Source organism: Ascaphus truei, chromosome 20 (assembly GCF_040206685.1).
Source record: "Ascaphus truei isolate aAscTru1 chromosome 20, aAscTru1.hap1, whole genome shotgun sequence".
NCBI lineage: Eukaryota > Metazoa > Chordata > Amphibia > Anura > Ascaphidae > Ascaphus > Ascaphus truei.
In genome coordinates, this window is record NC_134502.1 from 18441235 (window position 1) to 18451234 (window position 10000).

Genomic DNA, 10000 nt, shown 5'->3' on the forward strand with positions numbered 1-10000 from the left:
AGTGTATGTGATGGGGACGCTGGCACTGCAGTGTATGTGATGGGGAGGCTGGCACTGCAGTATATGTGATGGGGAGGCAGGCACTGCAGTGTATGTGATGGGAAGCTGGCACTGCAGTGTATGTGATGGGGAGGCTGGCACTGCAGTGTATGTGATGGGGACGCTGGCACTGCAGTGTATGTGATGGGGATGCTGGCACTGTAGTATATGTGATGGGGAGGCTGGCACTGCAGTATATGTGATGGGGAAGCTGGCACTGCAGTGTATGTGATGGGGATGCTGGCACTGTAGTATATGTGATGGGGAGGCTGGCACTGCAGTGTATGTGATGGAGAGGCTGGCACTGCACCGTATGTGATGGAGAGGCTGGCACTGCACCGTATGTGATGGAGAGGCTGGCACTGCTGTGTATTTGATGGGAGGCTGGCACTGCAATGTATGTGGTGGGGAGGCTGCACTACAGCATATGTGATGGGAGGCTGGCACTGCAGTGTATGTGTTGGGGAGGCTGCACTATAGCGTATGTGATGGGAGGCTGGCACTGCAGTGTATGTGTTGGGGAGGCTGCACTACAGTGTATGTGGTGGGAGGCTGCACTGCAGTGTATGGGGTGGGAGGCTGGCACTGCAGTTTATGTGATGGGAGGCTGGCCTTGCAGTGTATGTGGTGGGAGGCTGGCACTGCAGTGTATGTGGTGGGAGGCTGATCCCAGAAAATCAGCGATCGACTTTGTGGCGCAACTATCTTCTCCAAACTCGATCTAAGAGGAGCCTATAACTTGGTATGTGATGGGAGGCTGGCACTGCAGTGTATGTGTTGGGGAGTCTGGCACTGCAGCATATGTGATGGGGAGGCTGGCACTGTAGCGTATGTGATGGGGAGGCTGGCACTGCAGCGTATATGATGGGGAGGCTGGCACTGCAGCGTATGTGAGGGGGAGGCTGGCACTGCAGCGTATGTGATGGGAGGCTGGCAGTGTATGTGATGGAAGGCTGGCACTGCAGTGTATGTGTTGGGAGGCTGGCACTGCAAGTGTATGTGATGGGGAGGCTGGCATTGCAGTATATGTGTTGGGAGGCTGGCACTGCAGTGTATGTGATGGGGGGCTGGCACTGCAGTGTATCTGGTGGGAGGCTGGCACTGCAGTGTATGTGATGAGAAGCTGGAACTGTAGTGTATTTGATGGGAGGCTGGCACTGCAGTGTATGTGATGGGGAAGCTGGCACTGCAGTGTATGTGTTGGGAGGCTGGCACTGCAGTGTATGTGATGGGGAGGCTGGTACTGCACTGTATGTGATGGGAGACTGGTACTGCAGTGTATGTGATGGGAGGCTGGTACTGCAGTGTATGTGTTGGGAGGCTGGCACTGCAGTGTATATGATGGGGAGGCTGGCAATGCAGTGTATATGATGGGGAGGCTGGCACTGCAGTGTATGTGATGGGGAGGCTGGCACTGCAGTGTATTTGATGGGAGGCTGGTACTGCAGTGTATGTGATGGGGAGGCTGGCACTGCAGTGTATGTGATGGGAGGCTGGCACTACATTCTATGTGTTGGGAGGCTGGCACTGCAGTGTATGTGATGGGGGTCTGGCACTGCAGTGTATCTGTTGGGAGACTGGCACTGCAGTGTATGTGGTGGGAGACTGGCACTGCAGTGTATGTGGTGGGAGACTGGCACTACAGTGTAAGTGATGGGAGGCTGGCACTGCAGTGTATGTGTTGGGAGGCTGGCACTGCAGTTTATGTGTTGGGAGGCTGGCACTGCAGTGTATGTGGTGGGAGGCTGGCACTGCAGTGTATGTGATGGGAGGCTGGCACTGCAGTGTATGTGTTGGGAGGCTGGCACTGCAGTTTATGTGTTGGAGGCTGGCACTGCAGTGTATGTGGTGGGAGGCTGGCACTGCAGTGTATGTGGTGGGAGGCTGCACTGCAGTGTATGTGGTGGGAGGCTGGCACTCCAGTGTATGTGGTAGGAGGCTGGCACTGCAGTGTATGTGGTGGGAACCTGGCACTGAAGTGTATGTGGTGACAGGCTGCACTGCATTGTATGTGGTGGGAGGCTGCACTGCAGTGTATGTGGTGGGAGGCTGCACTGCAATGTATGTGGTGGGAGGCTGGCACTGCAGTGTATGTGGTGCGAGGCTTTACTGCAGTGTATGTGGTGGGAGGCTGCATTGCAGTGTATGTGATGGGGAGGCTGGCACTGCAGTGTATGTGATGGGGAGGATGGCACTGCAGTGTATGTGATGGGGAGGCTGGCACTGCAGTGTGTGTGGTGGGGAGCCTGGCACTGCAGTGTATGTGATGGGGAGGCTGGCACTGCCGTGAATGTGATGGGTAGGCTGGCACTGCAGTGTATGTGATGGGAGACTGGCACTGCAGTGTATGTGTTGGGAGGCTGGCACTGCAGTGTATGTGTTGGGAGGCTGCACTGCAGTGTATGTGATGGGGAGGCTGGCACTGCAGTGTATGTGTTGGGAGGCTGCACTGCAGTGTATATGATGGGGAGGCTGGCACTGCGGTGTATGTGATGGGGAGGCTGGCACTGCAGTGTATGTGGTGGGGAGCCTGGCACTGCAGTGTATGTGATGGGGAGCCTGGCACTGCAGTGTATGTGATGGGGAGGCTGGCACTGCCATGTATGTGATGGGGAGGCTGGAACTGCAGTGTATGTGATGGGAGACTGGCACTGCAGTGTATGTTTTGGGAGGCAGGCACTGCAGTGTATGTGTTGGGAGGCTGCACTGCAGTGTATGTGATGGGGAGGCTGGCACTGCAGTGTATGTGTTGGGAGGCTGCACTGCAGTGTATGTGATGGGGAGGCTGGCACTGCAGTGTATGTGTTGGGAGGCTGCACTCTAGTGTATGTGTTGGGAGGCTGGCACTGCAGTGTATGTGGTAGGAGGCTGATTCCGGGAACTCTGCAATTGCCTTCGTGGCGCAACTATCTTGTCCAAACTCGATCTAAGAGGAGCCTATAACTTGGTCAGAATCAGGCAGGGGGTTGAGTGGAAGACTGTGTTTAACACCAGAGATGGCCACTATGAGTATCTTGTCATGCCCTTTGGGCTATGTAATGCCCCCGCAGTTTCCCAATTTTTTGTCAACGAGATCTTCAGAGACTTGTTGGGTTCTTGTATTGTTGTCTATCTCGACGACATCCTTATTTATTTCTAAAAACTTGGCACAACATTACGAGCAGGTAAAGATGGTGCTTCAACACCTTCGTGCGAATCAGCTGTTTGCCAAGCTTGAAATATGCGAATTCAAGAAATCTAGTCTTGCTTTTATTGGTTACATCATATCCGCTCAAGGTTAACAGAGGGATCCTGCCAAGGTCTCGGCCATCCTAGATTGGCCACTGCCCAAGGGACTTAAACCCATCCAGAGGTTCCTCAGATTCGCAAACTATTACCGACGTTTCATTTGCGATTTCTCGAAGATAGTCGCACCTGTAACGGCCATGACCAAAAATGGGGCAGAGCATGTTTCTTGGTCTCCGGAGGCACAAGCTGCCATTTTCAAATTGAAGAGACTTTTTTCCTCGGCTCCTATTCTTGTTCACCCGGACCCTCTCCATCCATTCATCCTCGAGGTCGATGCTTCCAAAATTGGTGCCGGTGCAGCACTTTCACAGAGAACGGATTTCCAGTCACGTCTGCGTCCTTGTTGCTTCTTCTCTGAGAAGTTCTCTGCAGAGGAGCGTAATTACGATGTCGGGACTCGGGAGCTCTTGACAGTAAAGATGGCACTGGAGGAATGGAAGACATATCCTTGAGGGAACTCCACTACCTGTGACCATACTAACGGATCACTGTAACCTGGAGTACCTTGGGCGGACCGTAGACTGAACACCCAGCACAGAAGATGGGCTCTCTTTTTCACCAGCTTCAGACTACATTCTTTCTTTCAGACTAGGATCCACGAATGTTTAAGCTGATGCCCTTCTCCGCCAGTTGGCTGCTGAAGAGTTGCTGGAGACTAACGAGGTTCTCATTATTTCCCCTTCCAGGATTGTTGCTGCAATCACTCCCACTGTCATGGACCACATTCGTAAAGCCCAGTCTGAGCTCCCCGCTGGGGTCTCTGTTCCTCCTCATCAGCTATTCAATCCCTCCTCTCTTCATCTTCAAGTCCTTCAATGGGGTCATCAATCCAGATTTGTGGGTCACCCAGGTATTAAAAGAACTGCAGAGTTTCTTGAGCAGACCTTCTGGTGGCCAGAGATCAGGAATGACGTCAAGGACTTTGTCTCTGTCTGCACAGTATGTGCAAAAAACCAAGGTGCCACGCTCTCTACCATGCGGGTTACTTCATCCCCCCTTCCTGTCCCATCTCGTCCTTGGTCCCACTTTTCCATGGATTTCATTGTGGAGCTTCTCTCCTCCCCAGGCATGATGGTAATCCTGGCCGTGGTTGACCGCTTCTCCAAACAGGCATATTTCGTCCTTCTGAAGAAACTTCCTTCGGCTTCTGAGCTGGCAGACATTTGCAACAGTGAGGTCTTCCACCTCTATGGCTTACCTACAGAGATTGTTTCCAACTGGGGTTCAGAATTCATTCCCGTTTGGACTTTGACCTGTATTTTCCTCCTCCTACCACCCACAGTTCAATGATCAAATGTAGAGGACCAATCAAACGTTGGAACGGTTCATCCAGTGCTATGTTTCCACGCAGCAAGATGATCAGGGGACCTTCTGCCTCTGGCAGAATTTGCAATGAACTCGTCCCAAGTGTCCTTGAAGTGCTCTCCCTTCTTTGCGTTATAGGTATAACTCGACTACCTTTCCCTGCGACTCCCCCACTGTAGGGGTTTCTGCAGTGGATACCAGGGCCGATGACCTACAAGAACTTTGGAAAGGCATTCAGGCAAATTTTGCATGGCAGCAGAGACACAGAGTTGAAACACGGACAAACGTAGGAGGCCATCACTTGAGTACCATGTTGGTGAGGAGATGTGGCTCTCAACGCGGAATATTCGCTTACATCAGCCCTCCGCAAAATTTGGACCGTATTTTATCAGTCCTTACAGGATTTCCCGGAGAGTGAAGGAGGTGTCCTTCCAGCTCGAGCTCCCTGCATCACTCAAGATTCCCTCCACATTTCACGTATCCTTGCCTAAACCGGCAACCCGGAACTGGTTTTCCAGGACACTTCCCACTCCCGCTCCTATTTCCATGGATGGGCACCCCGAATATGTCACCCAGAAAATGTTGGATTCCTGTGTCTTGAGAGAGTCCCTTCAGTACCTTATTGACTTGAAAGGGTACGGCCCTGAGGAGAGGAGTTGGGTCAAGGTGTCTGATGTCCACTCTCCAGTCTTGGTCAGGAAATTCCACAGGGGTTGTCCTGCTAAACCCGCCCCTGGGCATTCAGAATCTTCCTCTAAAAGGGGGGATTCTATAAGGACCTCCCAACATGGCCACAGAGGCAGGACATCTGCCTCTACCAACATGGCCATCGAGGCAGGAAGTCAGCCTCTCTATGATCAAATTGCCTGCACCTACCTGCTTCCTTTATAAGGCTGCATTCACCTCTTCCTTGACGGTGCAAGGTTCTGTTTTCCTGGACTCCTGCTATTGCCTTATCCTGCCTGCCTTGTTCCTCCCTGTTGCCGATACAAGCCTGTGACCACAACCAACCTGCTTTCTCCAGTCTTGATCTCGGAACTGTGACCCCTACTACTCTGCCTTCTTCAGCCCTGACCCCGGAACAGTGACCTCGATCATCCTACCTTCTCCTGCCTGGACCTCAGACTCGGACCTCACGATTCTACTCTTCAGGAGTTGGATCCCAGGTATGGGTCGGTCTCTACTCTCCACCTCTGCCTAGCGAGTCTGTCTCCTGGACAATACACAGTGACGAATGCGATCGTAACAAGGGGGAAGAATAACCTGCACTGTGTGTGAGGGGTAGCCTCGCAATGCCACTAATTCACATTATTCTGTCCTTTCCCTCAGGTTCCGGAGCCCTCCCTCACACCCCTGTGTGTGTTCTGGGACCGTGGCTCGAGTGGCTGGTCCCGCATTGGATGTGACACCCAACACTCTAATGTCACCCACACTGTCTGCGCCTGCTCCCATCTCTCCAGCTTTGCTGTCATCATGGCACACAGTGACATCCAGGTGACACAGATATTCTGGAAATTAAATCGTGGCACAGCGACTTGGGCAGTGACTTGGTGACAGAGAGTCTAGGAAGTGACAATGGCAGTGACAAAGGGACATAGGCAGTGATATTGCGAAAGTGACATAGTAATTAAAAGAGCAAGATTGTCTTCCACTCACTGAAAAATCCTTATAATGATTGAGACTGGCCCTTCTAATGACTGAGACAGTCTTCCTGTAAATGAGACTGACGTCTGAGTGATACTAGCCCTTTTGATGAGTGAGACTAACCATGCAATGAGTGAAACTGACTTCTACTGAGTGAGACCGGCCCTTTAGATGAGTAAGACGCTTTTCCAAAAACTTAAAATGAGTTCCGATGAGTGAGATTGTCCCTTCCGATGAGTGAGACTACGTTACGATGAGTTGGACAGCCTTCCAAGACATTAGACTTCCAATGAGTGATACAGTCTTCCAATGAATAAGACTGATTTTAACTTAGTGAGACTGACTTCTAATGAGAGAGACTGGTCCTTCCAATGAGTGAAACTGACTTCCAATGAGTGAGGTTGATTTTCAATGAGTAAGTGAGCACCCTTCCTTGACTGAGACAGGCTAGCTGATACATTGAGTGTGTCTTTACTGTTACTGGTTAACAATTCTGCTTCTCTCTCCCACAGGAGGACAGTGGTCTGACTTGGCTTTCTCGCATTGGTCTCAGTGTGTCTCTTCTCTGCCTGTCTCTCTCTCTCCTCACCTTTCTCCTGTGCCGTGCTCTGAGGAGCGCTCACACCTCTGTCCTGACCATCCTGTGTGGCTGTCTCTTTCTGGGACAGCTCCTCTTCCTAGTGGGTGTGCAGCAAACTGCGAATAAGGTGACTCTCTTTGTCTGTCTCTCATGGACATCCCTCATTGTCTGTCTCTCATGGGCGTCCCTCATTGCCTGTCTCTCATGGTCATCCCTCATTGCCTGTCTCTCATGGACGTCCCTCATTGTCTGTCTCTCATGGACGTCCCTCATTGTCTGTCTCTCATGGACGTCCCTCATTGTCTGTCTCTCATGGACGTCCCTCATTGTCTGTCTCTCATGGACGTCCCTCACTGTCTGTCTCTCATGGACGTCCCTCATTGCCTGTCTCTCATGGACGTCCTTCATTGTCTGTCTCTCATGGACGTCCCTCATTGCATGTCTCTCATGGACGTCCCTCATTGTCTGTCTCTCATGACCATCTACTCGCCCACGCATTCATTTCTGTTTCTTGACTCTTTATCATGATCTCTTTGTATCTCACTCCCTTATTACTCTCTCTTCTTCCCTCCCACTCTCTATCTTTCTATGTCTATGCACTCTCAACAGGCAGTCTGAACCACTTCTTCTTCTGCATTCTCGTCTGGATGTCTTTCTTTCTACCTCTCTGTTTCTCTCCCTCTCAACTCTCTCTGTTTCTCTTTTCTTTTTCTCTCTGTCCCTGTTTCCCACACCCCCATCTCTCTCTCTCTGACCTCTCTCCCTCCCCCTCTTCCTTCCTCACTCTCTGTTTCACAGACCCTCTGCTCTGTCATTGCGGGCGGTCTCCACCTCCTATTTCTCTGCGCTTTCTGCTGGATGTCTCTCGAGAGCGCTCTCCTCTTCCTGACTGTCCGAAATCTGCGGGCTGTGAATTACCTGACCACTCGACGCTCTCATTTCCCATCCGTCTGTCTCGTTGGGTTTGGGGTCCCTGTTGTGATCATCGTTATCTCGGCTGCAACTCGACCGGATGAATATGGGACAGCGCGTCAGTGAGTGATGTCACCACATATGTCACTGCTTCTGTCATTGTGCGTCACTGTGTCACTGCTTCTGTCATTGTGCGTCACTGTGTCACTGCTTCTGTCATTGTCTGTCACTGTGTCACTGCTTCTGTCATTGTGCGTCACTGTGTCACTGCTTCTGTCATTGTGTTACTGTGTCACTGCTTCTGTCATTGTGTTACTGTGTCACTGTTTCTGTCATTGTGTGTCACTATGTCACTGCTTCTTTCATTGTGTGTCACTTTGTCACTGCTTCTGTCATCGTGCATCACTGTGTCACTGCTTCTGTCATTGTGTGTCACTGTGTCACTGCTTCTGTCATTGTGCTTCACTGTGTCACTGCTTCTGTCATTGTGTTACTGTGTCACTGCTTCTGTCATTGTGCATCACTGTGTCACTGCTTCTGTCATTGTGTTACTATGTCACTGCTTCTGTCATTGTGCATCACTGTGTCACTGCTTCTGTCATTGTGTTACTGTGTCACTGCTTCTGTCATTGTGCATCACTGTGTCACTGCTTCTGTCATTGTGCGTCACTGCTTCTGACATTGTGTGTCACTGTGTCACTGCTTCTGTCATTGTGCGTCACAGTGTCACTGCTTCTGTCATTGTGTGTCACTGTGTCACTGCTTCTGTTATTGTGTGTCACTGTGTCACTGTTTCTGTCATTGTGCATCACTGTGTCACTGCTTCTGTCATTATGCGTCACTGTGTCACTGCTTCTGTCATTGTGCATCACTGCTTCTGTCATTGTGCATCACTGTGTCACTGCTTCTGTCATTTTGTTACTGTGTCCCTGCTTCTGTCATTGTGCATCACTGTGTCACTGCTTCTGTCATTGTGTTACTTTGTCACTGCTTCTGTCATTGTGCATCACTGTGTCACTGCTTCTGTCATTGTGTTACTTTGTCACTGCTTCTGTCATTGTGCATCACTGTGTCACTGCTTCTGTCATTTTGTTACTTTGTCACTACTTCTGTCATTGTGCATCACTGTGTCACTGCTTCTGTCATTATGCGTCACTGTGTCACTGCTTCTGTCATTGTGCATCACTGCTTCTGTCATTGTGCATCACTGTGTCACTGCTTCTGTCATTTTGTTACTGTGTCACTGCTTCTGTCATTGTGCATCACTGTGTCACTGCTTCTGTCATTTTGTTACTGTGTCACTGCTTCTGTCATTGTGTTACTTTGTCACTGCTTCTGTCATTGTGCATCACTGTGTCACTGCTTCTGTCATTGTGTTACTTTGTCACTGCTTCTGTCATTGTGCATCACTGTGTCACTGCTTCTGTCATTTTGTTACTTTGTCACTGCTTCTGTCATTGTGCATCACTGTGTCACTGCTTTCCTTCATTGTTTGTCACTGTGTCACTGCTTCTGTCATTGTGTGTCACTGTGTCACTGCTTCTGTCATTGTGTTACTGTGTCACTGCTTCTGTCATTGTGCGTCACTATGTCACTGCTTGTGTCATTTTGAAAAAAATGGTGCCCTTAGGCACTTACCTGATTCCGCCCTCCTGTACCAGCGCCGCGCCATCCTGTTGCCATGGCAACATGACACTGTGTGACGTCACGTTGCCGGCCTGTGCTTGCCGATCGCGCTTGTGCACAAGCGTCAAACACCAATCACGCATGCGCCTCCACATTCTGCCGCCCCCAAAATATCCGGGCCTAATGGGACATCCACTACTGCAAATGACAGATAGCTGTGTGTGTCACAGTGAGAGATAGCTGTGTGTGTCACAGTGACAGATAGCTGTGTGTGTCACAGTGAGAGATAGCTGTGTGTGTCACAGTGACAGATAGCTGTGTGTGTGTCACAGTGACAGATAGCTGTGTGTGTCACAGTGACAGATAGCTGTGTGTGTGTCACAGTGACAGATAGCTGTGTGTGTGTGTGTGTGTGTGAGTGACAGATAGCTGTGTGTGTGTCAGTGACAGATAGCTGTGTGTGTGTCACAGTGACAAATAGCTGTGTGTGTGTGTGTGTGTGTGTGTGTGTGTGTGTGTGTGTGTGTGTGTGTCAGTGACAGATAGCTGTGTGTGTGTCAGTGACAGATAGCTGTGTGTGTGTGTGTGTCAGTGACAGATAGCTGT

At 50.7% G+C, this 10000-nt stretch overlaps 1 protein-coding gene across 1 annotated transcript in view; it reads left to right on the forward strand.

Moving 5' to 3' along the window:
* LOC142470965 (uncharacterized) overlaps positions 1 to 10000 on the forward strand; it is a 155384-nt gene that overhangs the window by 120331 nt on the left and 25053 nt on the right. Inside the window, exons 38-40 of the mRNA XM_075577770.1 lie at positions 5962 to 6126; positions 6789 to 6983; positions 7655 to 7890. Coding sequence (XP_075433885.1) covers positions 5962 to 6126; positions 6789 to 6983; positions 7655 to 7890 — 596 coding nt within the window. The remainder of the gene's footprint in view (positions 1 to 5961; positions 6127 to 6788; positions 6984 to 7654; positions 7891 to 10000) is intronic.